At 48.0% G+C, this 17,611-nt stretch overlaps 1 protein-coding gene across 1 annotated transcript in view; it reads left to right on the top strand.

Annotated features, from left to right (window-relative positions):
* The window catches only part of CACNA2D4 (calcium voltage-gated channel auxiliary subunit alpha2delta 4), a gene marked incomplete at both ends in the record, with an annotated part of 120,669 nt that overhangs the window by 43,287 nt on the left and 59,771 nt on the right, over positions 1 to 17,611 (top strand). Inside the window, 8 exons of the mRNA XM_082281133.1 lie at positions 1,533 to 1,594; positions 2,303 to 2,370; positions 2,492 to 2,537; positions 3,990 to 4,087; positions 6,245 to 6,338; positions 7,320 to 7,415; positions 9,606 to 9,733; positions 13,050 to 13,130. Of these exons, the coding sequence (XP_082137259.1) occupies positions 1,533 to 1,594; positions 2,303 to 2,370; positions 2,492 to 2,537; positions 3,990 to 4,087; positions 6,245 to 6,338; positions 7,320 to 7,415; positions 9,606 to 9,733; positions 13,050 to 13,130 (673 nt within the window). The remainder of the gene's footprint in view (positions 1 to 1,532; positions 1,595 to 2,302; positions 2,371 to 2,491; positions 2,538 to 3,989; positions 4,088 to 6,244; positions 6,339 to 7,319; positions 7,416 to 9,605; positions 9,734 to 13,049; positions 13,131 to 17,611) is intronic.

The following is a 17,611-nucleotide window of genomic DNA, read 5'->3' as shown; positions in this document are numbered from 1 at the left end:
TCCCTGCATCCATCATCAGATCAGACAGGCAAGAAAAGGGAGGGTTTTGTACCACCCACAGCCACCAAAACACCACCAAGTGACATTCTTTGGGGGTATCGCAGCCCTTTGGAAGATCTTGCACCTTGAGAGAAATAACTTCATGGAAAAGGTTATTTAAAAATTGGAATGGACTGCCCAGGGAGGTGGTGGAGTCACCATCCCTGGAGATGTTCAAGAAACCACTGGACACAGCACTCAGTGCTATGGTCTACTTGACAAGGTGGTGATAAGTCAAAGGATGGGCTTAGCGATCTCAGAGGTCTTTTCCAACCTTGGTGACTCTGTGTGGTCTTGGCACAGCAGAAGATCCTGTTGTTCAGCAGTACAGTTGCCACACATGGAGGAGGAGAGAGAGGAGGAAAGGGGTTAAGCCACTTGCCACCTCCTCACCTAACAATATCCTGAATCCCCATCACACCTAATGACATCCCCCAGCCCCATCAGCCCAGTGAGCACAAACTTGGTGCACACTGTGCAGCTGGAGCCCTTTGTGCCCCGCTCCACTTCCAGGGCTGCACAGCTCGAGCAGGTCAGAGCAGGCACAACTTTCCCTGGGGAACACTGAGTTTTCTGTGTTCACTCCCCTGTCTCCCACACACAGCCTCTCACCTCGTTCTCAGACTGGGTCTAGGATTTTAAACATATTAGGGTTCATATACTGGCATAAGGCTTGGATAGAAACTTTCCAGAAACTTTTCTCCTTTGGAAAAGAGTTCCACTGAAATCAACACTTTCCTACAGGAAAAGGCCAGTCTGGCAAACAGATGAAGTTCTGAAGCAGCTTTCAATAATCTGAAATGTCTTCAGTTGAAATGTCAGTCTGAAAAAAATATTTGCATGGGAATCAGAATGGCTTGGATTTGAAACAGCACTTTTTTTCCAAATTGAAAATGTAAATTTTTTTTTGTACTGATTTTTTAAACAAAATTGGAATATGCTAATGTTTTGTTCCGCTCTGGCATGAAAGCAAATGTCAGGAATATCAGTGTTTCCCACAGGAGTGGGGAGACTTGGCCCTGGCTGCCCACCCACACAGAGGGTAGATTTGCCATTCTGCCTCTCCTTCAACTCCACCCCTCCTTCCTATCTGCCCCTGAGCCCCGCTCCTGCTGGAGATGATGATGATGTGCAAAGCTGTCAAGGTTGCTGTGTCTAGCAGAAGAGCAGCAGGGCCCCAGCACTTGTGCATGGAGGAGGCGAGAGGGAGGGCAGCTTCCCCCCACCCCTTCCTGCAGCCAGTGCAGGAGCCCTGGAACAAAGAAAGGTTTATCTGAAGCCCTTATTGGAAAGATAGAGTGGCTGCCTGGATCCTGAAAGTCCCAAGGTGCTGGGTGTGCTGAATACTGCACATTCATCCCTGCCTCCAGCCAGCCCTAGCAGGGTGTGAGGTGTTGGTTTTGCCTAGCCTTGGGGACATGTATCCCAGGTCTCCATCACCACTACGCCCTTGGTGTGTCAGATGGTCTCTCTTATTCATCCTCTTATTTCAGAAACGAGTTCTCTTCCTCACCAATGATTATTTCTTCACGGACATCAGTGGCACACCCTTCAGGTGAGCAAGGACTCATGTGGCACCAATACAGTGTATCAGAAGTCTGATCAGGGACAGCACATTGGTCCCTTCTCTTCATAAATCTTGCTACAAGTCATAGGTAGAGCAGTAGGCATAGCTGACTTCTTTGTTCCTATAGCCATTAGAATATTATTTGGGGTCAATTCAAAAGGTATATCATGATTTACCTGAAATTCAGAGTCCAAAATCTATACCTTAGGTAAAGCATGTTGTTTCATTTCAGAGAAATGAGACAGCTTAAATTTTCATTTCCACTGAATATGGTGTATGGCTTTAAAAAACCTCAACATTGTTACACACTGAAAATTATAAAACAACAAATAACAAATGAATGAAATTGGGGGAGGGGAGGAAGGGGAGGGGAGGAAGGGGGTGTTGGTTTTTTCCCCCCAGCTGAAATGGTTTGAAGCTGGCACAGATTTGAGAAATGTTATCGTTGACCTGAACCTACAATGTTGGCCAAAATAGTTGTCACCAGCAATGCCTCAGAGCTCTGCATACAGTTTCCTTAGCCCCCTGTGCTGAAATCGGATCTCACTTAATCCTCTTCCAGTGATGTTCTTGTGTGTAATAGCTGTGGAGGCAGTTAATGTCTTTAAGGGTTGTGACTGCAGGGAATGCAGTGTCATGTTTGGGAATGCCACCTCTCCTTGCTGACAAGCCCTCTGTTTTCCTTCTTGCCCACAGCCTGGGTGTTGTGCTGTCCAGGGGGCACGGGGAGTACATTCTGCTGGGGAACACGTCAGTGGAAGAAGGTAGGTTAATCTGAAAGGGACGAGGGAGCTACTCTGAATGTCACCACTTCACTTCTCCTTCAGAGCCTGCATGTGTCTGTCTGCTTCCTCACTGAATACTCCATGTACTCTCTGGTTTCAGGTTTGCACGACCTGCTCCAGCCAGACTTGTCTTTAGCAAATGAATGGTAAGTGGAGGAAATCCTGTCAGTGACACAGGACTTTGTCATGATATTTGGGCAAAGTTCCCAGCAATCTGGCTCGAGTTCACCACCCTCTGTGGCTCAGACAAAAAGCAGTGCTGTTCAGGTGCTGTATCTGCAAAGACCTGGTTGTCTCCATGCAATTGAGTTTCACCTTTTCCTTTGGGACATCCCATCAAGACCTGGCACATTCCTCTCCTAAGAAACAGCTGAGATTTATCCTCAGTCTTCTGTGCTCAGACTTACTTTGTTCCCCCTCGTGTTGCTCAGAATTGTCTTACAAAACCTACAGTATGTCAGACCTGTTAGGGAATTTTGTTGCAAACTTGGTGAGAGATTCAAATGCTTTTTAAAATTCAAGTTTTATTTTTGGTTGGCATCCTTCTGAACTGAGCCTAGACCTAACTTCTGGTGAACATGAAGGTGATTTATGACCCCTGTTTCAATAGCAAGCAGAACTTACGGTTTTGCTTGGTTTGGATATGAAACAGGGTGAAGCACGGCACTTTCCATTTATTGCTGTGAGGTTTGGGGTTTTCATGAACCCAACATTCAGTCCCACTCAGTCACATGAACCCAGGCTGTATCAAAGCCAAAATAACTATATTCAAGAATCCCTGCACCCCTTCTCACCTCTCATTACACTGTCAAGTTTCACAAGCAACACATTTGAGACACAAACAGTGACTTCTCCTTCTACTCCTGACTTCAGGTGTCAGCTTACCACACTTTACATATTCATTTCTCTTAGACTTTCTCATAAATCACTCCTTTCAGCCCCTTTATGAGTTTTGATTCTCTCTTATAACCCCTTCCTCTCCCTTGTCCTGACAACGGAGCGGTCAAAATTGGAAGCAGGATTAAAAGACCGGTTTCTTTTACAGCACAGAGCATTTCCAATACATTCTTCCACTTCTCCCTAAACCGTGTCCTGAGGCTCCTGCAGTTGTCCCTGTGGGACAGCTTTTGTTGTCACCCTATCACACTGCAGGATCATTCCTCATATCACATTTTGTTCCTCTCTTTATTTTTTCTGCTTCTGGTCTGCTCTCACATTGCACATGACCCTCTGCTTTTCAGGTCTCTCCATCACAGTGTTATTGTCTGTACAGGCACACGTACACATCTTACACAGCTTAACGCAGGAGGCTGCTGGCAGGATTTGGAACAGCTCTGTTGCATGGTGAGCTTATGCTGGAGAACACAGCAGCCCCACTAAGCACAGCAGTCGGGTTAATTGGTGTTTGGTTTAGTGGTAGGGTTTGACTTACAGTCACATTGTTGGATTTAGAGTGGGCACAACATGCAGCAATGGTAAAGACTTTGCAGACCTAGGTTTCTTGCTGACTTTCTTTTTGCAGTTATTATCTTCCAGGAGCATTTGTTTGACTGTTGTTTCTCTTTGCCCTTTTGGGCTTCTTCTCCACTTCCCACCAGGATTTACTGCATCACCGACATTGATCCCGACCACCGAAAGCTCAGCCAGCTGGAGGCTGTGATCCGTTTCCTCACTGGAGAGGAGCCTGACCTGGAATGTGAGTCCCAGGCACTGAAAGGGCCCTGCTGGGGTCTTCCTGTACCCATCACAAGGGAGAGGGGACTGTGACAAACTGATTGGTGTCAGACTGAACTCCTGTGCCGTTTGCTCACACAGGCAGGACTGAACTCAAGCCAGATTAATTCACAAGTGGAAATGAGCTGAGGATCCACCTCCTTGTCTCTGTCAGGGGATTTTTTCCATTTCAAAGCTGACACAAAACTCAACCTTATTGGAGGTCTCAACATAGGAAATACTGGAAAATGGAAGGCTTGAATGGAGCTTGGCAGGGGCTGCACACCAGGTTTAAGACTGACTGACTGGGCTAGAGGGGACAATAGCAGAAGCCAGGAAAAGTGCTGAGATGACTCAGTTTCCCAGGGACCCCAGGCATCATCCTCCAAGGACTCACGGTGCCCTCTAGAGAGAGATGGATTCTTTCAGAACAAGGATTATTAATTTTGTTTTCCAAACACAGCAGGTAACTGATCCAGGAGAAAAAAGTGGTCACAGGATTATCATCTTTCCTGCTCCCCCTGCTGCTCATCCCTTGCACCAGGTCCCATTTTCCTACAGCTGATACAGCACCACTAAAGAATGGAATCTCTATCAGGGGGCAGAGATGGGCAGCTGTACACAGGAATTCCTTACAGCAATTGGGTTTTAGGATGTCCTTCAGCCCCCTTAGCTGTGCCAAGTACAAGCTTTTGCCTGTAATGCTGCACCTGAGAGGCAGGCACAAAGCTTTGGCACAAGGATGGGAATCTCTTAAAAGTAAAATCAACTGTAATCTGGTAATTCTTCCTCTCTTGCACAATGTGAGCAGTCCCCTCCTGGCTGTCCTTGGGGTAGGCTGGAAAGAGGAGATGTATGAGTCGAAGAGGCCAGGGAAGAGGAAAGTTTCAGGAGAGCTGACGGTGAGAAATACACAGACTTGGAAGTGCTGTGGAGGAAAAATATGATTTGAACACATCCTAGACATGGGGGGCCTGAAGAGGGAAAGATCTCATGATGGGCTCTGATTTTGAGGCTTGAATAACAACAACTATGGAGAGGAGGATCCCGAGATCTGTGACAAAGAAATTTGGAAGAACCTGAGATAAAACATTAAGGGACACCTGGAACATCAACCCAGAAAGTCCAGTGCCAGAAACACTGAAGCAGTGGGTGGGGTGGCTCCACCTAGAACAGCACTGAAAGGGGCATTTCTGCACAATGGTCACCATGTTCTCACCAATTAGTGCAAGCAGGGCAATACAGAAACAAAGCAGGTCAAAGAAATGGGGTTCTGGGGCACGTCATTTAGAACATGATGATACCTGGAAGATTCCTAATCGCTTCTTAGCTCCAGTGCAAAGTGGATTAGAGTCAGAGCCTGGACTGGCTTGAGCATCTGGTGAAAACCAGGACAGGACAATGTTTTGTGACTCACAGTAAGGAAGGAGGGCTAACAGAGAAGCCAGTGAGCAAAGGGACAGAGTAGAAGCCACAAAAAAGTCATTAGTGGTTTTGACGGAAGCTACTTGAGTGGAAGGTGGTGGCTGGTATCCTCTCTGCAGGATACCCAGAAGAAAGTTCAAGGCAAGGATTTGAGGCAATGGCTATGGACAGCCTGTTCAATGGAAGAGTCAAGTGAAGGTCTAATGAATAACTTCAGTTGAAAGCCTCTCACTTGCCCACACTTGTTTGGGCACCACCCTTCCACAGAGTTTGGAGGGGAACGGGTCTGATGATTTTGAATATTAGGAAGAAATTCTTCGCAGAAAGGGTGATTAGTTATTGGAACAGCTGCCCAGGGAGGTGGTGGGGTCACTGTCCCTGGAGGCGTTTAAGGAAAGACTGGACAAGGCACTCAGTGTGGTCTGGTTGGTCTGGTGGTATTGGGTCATAGGTTGGACTCGATGCTCTCAGAGGTCTTTCCCAACCTCATTGATTCTGTAATTCTGTGATCTTGCCTGTGACATCAGCTCCTGTGCTTTCCACCACCCAGGGTGCTAGGACCACTTCTCTGCCCTGTAATGGGAGGCCTCTTTTTTGTGCCACACTGATCCACTGTCCTGGACAGGCAGATGTTCCTCACCAAGGGACTCTCTAAAACATCTAGGGAGAAAGATGTCTTTCTCTCCTGATTTTTGTTCTTCCTTTCTCTCCTTAGGTGATGAAGAGTTGGTCCAGGAAGTGCTGTTTGATGCAGTGGTCACTGCCCCCATGGAGGCCTACTGGACAACACTAGCCCTCAATATGTCCTTGTAAGTCTAGGAGAAATAAATATGGACAGAACACCACTGAAGATGCATCTCCAGATGCTGTGTGTTTATGCAGTGCCCGAAACAGTCACAAACTTTTGCACAGCATACAAGACCCTGTAGAAATAGCTCAAAAGCTGATAGAAATAGCACAATAGCTTTAGAAAAAACTTGAAAAGCGTCTCTTGGGAGTGAACTCCAGTAGGCTGGGCCTCCTTGGGAGAGCCTTTAGTTTGGTAAGGGTTTTTTCCAGTGGAGAAAGGGAGTTTAGTCTTGTCTCTGTTGGTGGTGCCTTCAGATTGAACCGCAGGCAGGTACTGCACAGGCTGGCTTCAGTAAACAACTTTCTGTTTTATTACTTCCAGTGAGGCACCTGTTGCTTGTGGTATCTTGTATCATGTCACACAGATCTTCTTCCAGCAGACAACGTGTTACTTACAGATACACATGGCCACTGGCCTCCTGTCCCCATTTCAGTTCCTTGTATCCCTGCACCAACAGAAGCTGAGCCAGTGACAATCCTGCTAGGATACCCAATTATCAGCACAGCTTTAAACAGCTACACCAACACACCCTCTTCAATCACATTCTGCTACCCTGGCCATTCTCTGCATCCCTGATCCAGCCATTCTCCTTCTGCTGTTCCTCTCCTGCACTTCAGCCTCATGAGAGCAGCCTGGAGCAAAGCTAGCAGGGGCAGAGGAGCTTATGGTCTACTTAAAAAAGAATGAAATAAGCAGACTTCAAAGGTTTAAATCTGAGGACAAGTCTTAAACCTGCCAGTTGTCAGCCAGTAAACAACCTGTTGCCATTAGGAGGGAGGAGCCAGTATCACTCCTTGTGTAGGTGGGTTATATTGCAAATGAACTTGGGACCAGGTCTCCAGCTGTAGCTTCAAGCTTGAAAGGCCCTCACCCTGGGGCAGGGATCACAGCTGTTCTTCTGAGAACTGTTTGCTTCTGCCTGTGTGTTTCTGTTCCACAGGGACACTGAGGCAGGTGTTGAGATGGCGTTTCTGGGCACTCGGGCTGGACTCATGAGGAGTGCCCTGTATGTGGGCTCGGAGAAAATTTCCAACAAGTAAGTCCCTAAACTGCATTAAGGGGTTTCTGTCAGTGTCTCTGAAGGGGCAGCATGAAATCACCACCAGCCTTAGAAATGTTTTTGGGGAGACAGAAACAGAATGCAAAGAAGCAACACCTTAATGGCATTCAGGCTGATTCACAGAGTCAGAGTAGGGGGCCTTTGTCTTCCTCTCTTTTTGAGTTCTGCTTAAAATACTATCCCCAAGTGCACTCATTTGAATGAAAACCTTCAACCATTCCCTGACTTCAGTCATCTGACACAGACAATGCCCACAGTTACTACATACCCCCAGGACCATTTTGCAGTGCAAAGGCTCTGCACTCCAGTGCCCCAGCGACATTCCAGCTTGGCTATGTTTGATCTTTCTGTCTCAATTCCTCTTCCAGATTTATTCTGTTCTGCCTCTTACATTGCCCACATCGCAGCAGCATCCCAGTGCCTTGCAGTGAGGCGTTAAGCGACGTGACTGACATCTGTCACATCCCATTCATTCTCTTGTCCTCTCCCTCAAGGCAGGAGTGTGTGTGCAGTGAAGGGTTTTGACGTGGAAAGGGTAGTTTGCATTCTGCTGCATTTTGAACACGAAGGCTGGTGCATGCTGCTGTAAGAAAGGACAGGTCACAGAGGCACACCAGCAGATGGAACAGAAAGGGACCATGCAGGTGGTGGTTATTAGCTTCTTGGCAGCTGTTTCACTGTCCCCAAGTTCCCCTAACATGAATCCTACATTTAAGCTCTGCTGTGCCTGAAAGGTGACATTCTTCATGTGTTCGAAGCAGTCTGAACAATTCAGAGTACCAGCCTCTGGCAACAAGGGAGAAATGCCGTGTGCTGCAGGAGGCTAACGTGACTCGTGATTCCCCACTGCTCATCAGGAACAGCGGTCAATGCTTTAAACAGGCACAGTCACCACGCTGCAGAGACAGACCCCCACACATCCCACAGGAGCAGCTTCTGGAATCCCCTGAAAGGAAGGAATCATAAATGAGGAATTATCATTGCGTCAAAATATACAGCAAAACAAGAGCATGAAAACAAAGGGATTTGCCAGGCAAGCTGTATGAACCTCCAGGGAAGGAAATGACCTGATTTTCATGCGGTCTCTCCTGAGCACCCACTGCCTGTCTTGCCATGCCCCCACGATACACCCTCTTACCTTTGGAAGGACCCCTTTTCTCTAACACTTCCATCCCTGCATCTCTAGGAATCACAGAATCATAGAATTTATTAAGGGGTTGGAATGGACTTTAAAGATCATCTGTTCCCGACCCACTCTGCCATGGGGAGGGACACCTCCCACTAGCCTGGGTTGCTCAAGGACTTATCCAGTCTTGAACACTGTCAGGGTTGGGGCATCCACAACTCCTTCAGCAACCTGTTGCAGCTTCCTCACTACCCTCACAGTAAAAAAATTCTTCCCAGTATCTTGCCCAAATTTCCCCTCTTTCGATCTGTACCCATTCCTCCTTGTCCTGTCACTACAGTTCCTAACGGAGTCCCTCTCCACCTTCCCAATAGGCCCCCTTCAGATACTAGAAGGCTGCTAGGAGGTCTCTACTCAAAGAGAGAGTCGCCCGAGGAGATGAGGATTTACCCACAGTTCCATAACCTTGTTTGGGGTGGGTTGTTTGTTTTTGTAGGAGACTGCCTAATCCCCTTGCCTCCCCCGCTCCCCAGCCCCTGCAGTGAGCAATGGCCACAAGCCAGCCGCACCTGCTCCTCCCTCGCCCACCTGCTCACACCTGCCGCGCCTCATCCACGCTCCGGCGCTGCCCCTGCTCCTCGCGGGGTGTGCTGCCCGGTAACCCTCCCGCCCTGCCCGGTAACCCTTCCATCCTGCCCGGTTCCCCTCCCGCCCGGCCCGGCCCTCAGAGCCCGCGGGCGGCCCGGCCCCACCGCCCGCCCCGGGGCCGCCGCCGCGGGCCTCGGCCGGGCCAACAGCGGCACCTGGCGGCGGCCGCGGGAGGCGCGGCGGGAGCGGCCGCCCCTCAGGAGCCGGGGAGGGCCCGGCGCTGCCCCGAGGGGACACCGGGAGACACCGGGAGACACCGTGTGCCCTCGCCCACGGGAAAGCCCCGAGCGATGAGATGCCGGCCGTGCACCCTGCCGCAGGTGTCCCACTGCGTTGTCCCGAGGAGGGCTGCCGCTCCTCCGCACCGTGAGCAACGTGTTTTCTCCCGGCAGGAAGTTCCTGACACAGAAGGACAAGGAAAGTATCTTCACCATGGACCACTTCCCTCTGTGGTACCGCAGGGCGGCCGAGCATCCCCCCGGGAGCTTCATCTACAGCATTGTCTCAGAAGATGATTCAGGTAACGCCAGCCTGAACACAGAGCAGAGGGAAAGAGAAAAAAGCTTTTCACACCTTGCATCCCACAGCACGCCCATCCCGATCCCTTTATCGCTGCCTCCCGCCTGCTGGGAAGGGCTGAGACCTGCCCTCTTGGCATTACCTTCGCACCAGCGTAGGGACAGAGAGGTCATGGCCACGATACCGATCACAGCGGAAAGGTGAAGCTACAAGGTGTGGGGAAGGCAGTCAGGAATGAGAAATGCAGGGCTACAGAGGAGGGGAAGGATGGAAATGGAAATGCAGGGCTCGGGTAGATGGAAAGGTTTAGGGAGGCAGGAGCTGGGGGAACACAAGGTCTTTGTGGGGCTGGAAAACACACGAAACATGACAAGGGAACAGGAAAGGTGTTGCAGAAGGGATGAGACACATAGGTGTGGCCAGGCTTGGGAGGGAACAACATCAGCCCTGCTGGATGACAGTAACAGCTGGCACTGGTGAGGGACCAGCAAACAGTCAGGAAGTCTAAGTTTAGAGGGTATCATTTTTTCCATCACCACTTTCCATGACAGGAAAGGATGGGTTTGTTATGGAAGATGATGGAGGAAAAGGGTGGAGGGGGAAGGCTTTTCCATAGCATTGGTGCTCTGCATCCTTCCAATCCTAGTACTAGAATATGGCATCTCTTGCTTGGCAAAGAAGTTCAAACGCTAGAAGAAAGCAAGGAGTGGCTTTTCAATATCTCTTGCTTAGGGTGTTGGTTCCTGTGAGTATGCAGGGCCAGCCAGGACCTTCTCAAAGGCTGGAAGAGAGCAGAAGAGCCTAAATAGAAACAAGCAAAACAAAATACTCATGTGAGACTCCTCCACAGAAGGCAGAAATCCCCTCTGTGCTCCTCCCTGGCCCCTAGCTCTCCTTCTCTGTCACAGAGCTCGGCACTGTAGCTGTTAAAGCTTTTTGTGGCACAGTGGTGGGAGTCTGGTGGGTGGGAAAGCAAGTAGCAAAGAGAAGAAAACCAGCCTGGGAGGCAAGAGATGAACCAGGATGGAAAGGGAAAGGAATGGAAAGAGAAAATACTCGAAACCTACAAAAGCCTCTCTCTGCCCAGCACTCTTACATCTCACTTAAAAGGCAGGTGTGGAGAGATGGCAGGAGGGACCTTTTACTCCCCTGCAAGCCATGGCATCTGCTCTTTGGAATAGAGCATTGGTTGGAAAACCAGGCAGTGACACCCCGTGGGACTTCCCAGGGCAGCCATTACCCAGGCCACAGTAGTCATTGCTGGCTAAACATTGAGGTTGTGGCTTGCTGTGGCCTTCTTAGAAGTCATAGCTAGTTTGGGATGAAGCCAGAAGACAAGTAGCTGGCACTGTTCTTTGTTTCACACGGCCATGGGTCAGAAGCTTCAATCAAGTTCAGAACCCCATTCACCTGGAAACCCTGCAGGCACATTGTAAGAAGTAGCACTTGGCCCTGAAGACCTCATGCCCTAAACTGTAAGGGTGATTATTAGCCTCTTTAGGGATGAGCGGTTGGGCTTAGAGAGACTGTGATCCATGGGATCACACTATATGCCTGGAAAGCATCAGGAAATACTACCCAGTGCTTCTGAGACAGTGGTTCACTGTAAAGCACAGTCCAGGGCCTTCCTCGACATCTGATGAAGCAGGGCTGCCCCACATTTTAGCCAAAATAGGCCACCCAGTTTCTTATTAAATTCTATCAGATGCTGAAGTCCCCTTTTCATATTTTCCACAAATCCCCTGCTGTTTCAGGAGGTTTTCATGGCAGATGGGCTTCTAATCATCTAAGAAGGAAAACCCCCAAGAGCTCTCTGTTGAGGAGGAGACCAGCAGGAAATGACTGCAGGTCATCAGGATCATTTAGGCACAGCACCTCCTTCCAGTGTCCAGAAGTCTCAGAGATAAAAGAACAGCAGGGAAGCCTCTGCATGTCAAGTAGTACTGTTCTTACAACCCAGATTTTTCATGTGTTGGGCAGATTTCTTTTTTCTAGAAAGCCTGTGTGTATTTTGCTTCTTTGTCCCATCCTAGAACAAGACATTTGGGGTCCACCATAAAGGCAGGATCATGCCCAAGGGATGTGAGCTGAGTATTTGTTTTGCAAGGGTTTTACCACTTTTGAGACACTTGAGCAGGTTAATCTGGCTTTGATCAAAAAACAAAGCCAGAATAGTCAGAGCTTGCAGGCTGAACTGTGGTAGGTGCTGACATGTGCTCTGGACACACCTAGAATGATAAAGACAGACATGGAAAGCAGAAACAAATGCTGGAGATGTGGGGAAGGGAAGAATCCCTGACCCATCTGTCTAAGCAAGAGATTTCCACAGAGCATGTGAGGAGGGAAGCAGGTGCAGACTACATCCATCAGACTGGCCTTCAGACTGTCCCCTGGCAGCTCCCAAAGAGGTGCCCCAGCTGAAGCTATCTAATCACTTTAAAAAAATACATAAAGGGAATCTGCCACATGGACAATTGCAGGCTGGAACAACTGCACCGACAAAGGGAGCTGGGGTTCAGTTGCTTGAGCCTATCCAGCCATGTGGTTTTAAATGAGCTGTGGGAGCTCAGAGGTCTGCACAGGGCTGGCAGATGTGTCACAGGACCTACAGAATGCTTAAAGAAGTAGCTCAAGGAGAACTGGGAGACCCTGGAGCATAAGAGAGTTTAGGCAACAAAGTCCCAGAAGACTTTGTTCCTAAAATGGAGTGCACTCTGGAAGCACCTGGAAGTGCTGTGTCTGCAGTTTGAAGTGCTGGCCTGGCTTGGGTAAGAGTTAGACATAAGCCTGGCCTTCGCTGTGCAAGTGGTGTTGGAATTACCTGTCCTGCTTCTCCTCTGTCTCCAGAGTTCAGATGGCACATTGAGCAAAACAGCTAAGAGAAGGCCTAAGAGAAGCTCCACATGCCCAAAATCAAGGAGGCCAATCCTTTACATTTTATCCCAGAATCATGGAATGTTTGGGACTGAAAGGGACCTTAAAGGTCACTTAGTTCCATACCTCTTGCCATGGGCAGGGATGTCTTCCATGAGACCAGGTTGCTCGAAGCCCCATCCAGCTTTGGGTGCTTCCTTTATGCTGAGGATGCCACTTGTATCATGAGCCAGAGAGAAGAGAAAAAGAAAATCCACTCATAGCCCATTAGGCTGCTTATGTGTCTTGAAAGATGCAGCCGTCCAAATTCTGGGGTGTTTCAGAGTTTAGGCATAGGTACACACTGTCCTGGATGGGAAGATGTGTGGGCAAGCTTCTCCTGCTGTATTTTACTCCTTTTTGGGGGTAAGTTAACCAAGCCTACTGTATTTGTGTCTTGACAGAGGGAGGTGGCCTGCCAAAAGTGGTGACAGTGAGCACGGCTGTGTCTGTGTCTGTGGATGGGAAGATGGGAATTGCTGCAGGTAGGACACTGGTTTCTCTTTTTATCTTGAATGAAATGGCTGCATCTTGCATTCAGAGTGGGAGCTGAGAGCTGTTAGCTTGTCATTCAGAGGAAGTGACAGGAGCCACAATAGCTTGTGGTATTGAAAACTAGGCTAAACAGAGAATAATGGAACAGGTACTGAGTGGCTGACAGGCTTCCAAAAGGGAAACAGGCTGTTTGAATGGAAGCTTCCCATCTCCAGTGCTGATGAATTGGGGATTGAGACTCTTTCTCTGGAGCATGAGTAGGTTGGGAAGTCCATGCAGGTTTAAAACTTTGCAGGAAAAGCTTTTGGCTTTGGAACAGCATCATGTTTATGTGTCTCCATTGTTATCTCAAATGAAAAATAACTTCTGCTGGTGGAATGGGCATGTTGCTAGATCTCCAACTCAGATCTACAGATTGCCAAACTTATTGTTGTATCTGAGCTTTAAACTCCTTTTGGCAGACCTTCACTAGACTGCACTTTCTTTTGGAAAATTCATACAGCACATTGTTTCCAAGAGAACCCCAAAGCTTTTGAAGAGTTGCCATTTTCTGTATTAATTGCTTCAGCCTTTACAGAAGTACACTGAACTCAGAAGCAAAACAGAGCAGCCATTCAACAAAACAAATCAACACTATCAGTAACCCTGGCACCATGCCCAACTTAACCACTCAGCATGGGAGTATTGGGATAAGAGAAGATGCAGCTCCATGGAAATTTTTTTATTCCTGGAAGCAGTGACTAAAGGAAGAGGTTGATGGAACAGGTAATGGAGTAATTATCACCAGAAATGTGCTGTGATGCAAAGCTTCTTGTGAAAGAATGGTCAGTGTTAATGGAACTTTGTATGGTGGAAGGAATGACTGATAAGAGACGCCAAAGAACAATTTTGTTATAGGAGTATCCTATAGATAGGATAGGGAAGAGAGAAGGCCATACAGCAGATACCTTCAGGTCACAGAGTCTGCCACTGCATTTGCCTAGGTTGGGTAGGATACAATGAATGCTCTTCAATACTACTAGCCAGTAAAACTAGAGCAATTTAACTTCATCTGATGAAGCATTCCTTAATTTCCAGGATTTCACTAAGTTCTAGCTGACAGTGATAGTCTTTAATTATCACATGGGCATTGAGAAAGTACTTATAAGCTGAAGGATAGGTGTTATGAAGTAGAACATTTCACTATGTTATACCCAAAGGGAGAAAATTATTATGAGGTCTGTCCAGAGACACCTGTGAACAGAGATAGTTTCAGCAAAGTTCACATCAATAGGTGCTTGGATGGTAGAAACTGCTCCCAAAATTGGTACCAGCTGACACTGTTATACCCAGCAGAAAATGAAAGAGCATTGAAACTGCACCAAGGGTCTCAGTACAGCACTGAAGCATTTTTCTAAGCATTCATTTGAGAGGAGAAAAGAACTTTTTTTTTTTTTAAAGGAGTTTGTTTTTCATGATCTTTTTCCTTCACTGTCCTGACCTGTGGATTAGAGCAGAGGCACAAGCAGTTCATCTGTGTTGTGGTTTAAGCCCAGCTGGAAATTAAGCACCACACAGCCGCTCACCCAGCCTTCCTCTCACTCTTCCACCGTGGTGGAACGGGGAGGAGAATCAAAGTAAAACTCACAGTTTGAGATAAGAAGAGTTGAATAATTGAAAATAAAGTAAAACACAACAACAACAATGGTAAATGATAATGAATGATGATAATGAAAAGGGAAAAACAAGCAATGCACCATACAATTGCTCACCACCCACTGCCCCATGCCAGACCCCTCTTCCCAAGCCCAGACTGGTCCCCCTTCTGGGTAACTCCCCCCAGTTTATATACTGGGCATGATGTTCTGTGGTGTAGAATGTCCCTTTGGTCAGTTCACGTCACCTGTCCCAGCTATGCTCCCTCCCAGTTTCCTTTGTTCTCCGCCTCACTGGCAGAGCACGAGACAAGGAAAAAAGCCCTCGACTTAGGATAAACACAACTTAGCAAAAACCCGAAACATCAGTGTGTTATCAACACCATTCTCATTATGAATTCAAAACGCAGCACTCTAACAGCTACTGAGAAGAAATTAACTCTAGCCTAGCTGAAACCAGGACAATCTGGCACTCAGCATAAATACAAGGAAGGAAACTTCTCAGTGGAAGCACTGGAGCAAGAACAAGTGCCAGGAGGATCTGCCCCTGACAGAGCCATTTCTCTTCTGTCAGCAGTGCTTTTCACAACCCCTGTGGAGATTTCCACCCACTCAGTTATGCTGAATACTGTCTGTGGACATGCTGTGAAGGGACAGGATCCTCTGCAGAGGGTGGAGGAAACAGCAGAGGATAGGGAAACAAATCGTGTTAAAACAGTAACAATAAGGAAAAAAAATCTCTCATTTGAGAAAACGATGCAGAACCAGTTTTCTCACTGGCAACCACGAAGCTGAGACAGAGAAATTAATTTTAAATTGCTTTTGTTCCTTAAAGGTACCATGGTCCCTGTCACTAGCAGGTACTTCAGGTGGCCTGACCATAAGCATCTTCTGCTGCTCCCACACATGGTGGGTGTTCTTCATTCCTGGTTTCCTTTGCTCTGATGAAAACAACCCATCTTTGATCCATGGCATGGGTGGGCTAAATAACAGCATCAGGACAAATACCATCTCCCAAAGGGTCCAAAGTTCCTCATGTCCCCAGCTGTAGCTTCCAAGGACTTCAGCAGGAGTGCAAGGGTTTGCTGAGATATGTCCCATGTGCTGGCTTGGGTGTCAGTTCACACCATGCTTGGGGGGGTTCAGGGAGCAAAAAGGTACTGTATTACCATTTGCTCTGTTTCCAGTAGTGAAAGGTTCATCATCTGAATCTTTCATACCAGCAGTCATTTAAAAAAAGGGCAATAACTAGTGGTCACACTGCCAATTGAAATACTGGTTTGTTTCTTGAGGATGTCAGCTTTGAGAGTAAGGATATAGATCTCACTTCATCTCTCCTCACAGTAATATCATCCTCCTGAGTGGCTAGATCCTGATTCTAGGGAACTTCATTCCACAGCAGAGGCTGCAGCAGAAATTACACTGGGCAGTGCTGCAACACCATCCTGGGTATGGGAGAGAGGTGAAGGAAGGGGAGGGAGCGTGGAGGCACAGAAGAGGCAATCAGAGCAGAATGGGATGCAGATTGGTGTTATTGTTATTCTGATGGCATCAGCTCTCAGTGGGATGATACCATGGTAATTTAGAGTTATGATACTACCAGAAGTTTGGTACCCAGCATTGGTTCCCAGAAAGCCAAATATCTGTGTAGACTTGTAGTTTCTGAACAAATGCAGCCACAGTTCTGTAAAAGGGGAACAACAGAGACTTTTTAAGTGCCCCTCTAAAAGAACAAGTGGTATGGACTGGCCTGTCATTCTGTCACTGATCATTACAAACATTGTCACTTGTCTGACTTGATGGTGCTTGAGGGGATTTGTAAGCACTTTGAAAAGTTCACTATGCATGCAGTGAAAAATTAAGCTGCAGGATTTACAGCCGTGCTCATGGGGAGGGAGCACCCCCAGTGCCCCCGTGGGGAGAATGTCAGTGACAGGGAGTGTTGGGCCCCTTTTCTTCTGGCAGATGAATGGCAGTCCCCAGCCAGGGCAGAGTAAGGCAAACTGGTGAAATCAAATGTCCAGGAAGATGACAAAGGCCTGGCTGCTGTCAGGGAGTGAGGGAGCAGTCAGATGGTATTAGAGAGTTACAGTCTGGAGGGCTGAGAGAAGGGATGGAGGGGGAAGCCCAAGGACCTCCTTCCTCCTGGTTCAGTCTGTCTTAGCTCAGTGGGAAATCCCAGAATGGGTTTGAGGGGAAGTCCAAGCTGCACCTCTTGCCATTAGAGATGCTCCTCCATGCTCCAGGTGGAGAGGTGGCCAAATTCAGGAGGGAAAAGCATTGTCCTTTGCCCTGCCCTCGCCTCCCCCCTTTCATCCATCCCTCTCCTTTCCCCATGGGCCTGGAAGGGGTGCACAAGGGGTTCAGTGTGCACACAGATTTCTTGGAGGACATGGTGGAGCCAAGGCAGGGTCCACTTGTATGAGCTGAGTTGGTGTGGTCTCTTTGGTGGGAAGCCACACAGGCAGCCCTGGTTTGACGATACCCACTTCTTGGAATGAATATTATCTACCTGCTTTATTGTGCTTTGGCACTTCAAAGCACTGTGCAAACATTAAGTAATGCCTGGATGATTAATTATAGTTAATTAGAAGGCAGCTATTCTCCTGGGATGTCAGTCCAGTACCTTTCACGCACACTAACTGCGTTGGAAATGAGAAATAAGGAATGTTGATGGCATTCTCCCCAAGCCATGTCCTGCCCCAGATAGCACTGTCATCTGCTCCCTCCCTGAGTCAGTAGCCTGGGGCTTTCTGATCCCCAGGCTGCAAGGCAGAAATCACATGGAGTTGCTGACAGAAGCTTTAGTGATTTAAAGCCCCAGTGAAACCGCTGGA

This window comes from Coloeus monedula (genome assembly GCF_965178545.1).
Source record: "Coloeus monedula genome assembly, chromosome: 4".
In the NCBI taxonomy this organism is placed as follows: Eukaryota; Metazoa; Chordata; class Aves; order Passeriformes; family Corvidae; genus Coloeus; species Coloeus monedula.
This window is presented reverse-complemented; position numbering and strand designations above follow the sequence as displayed.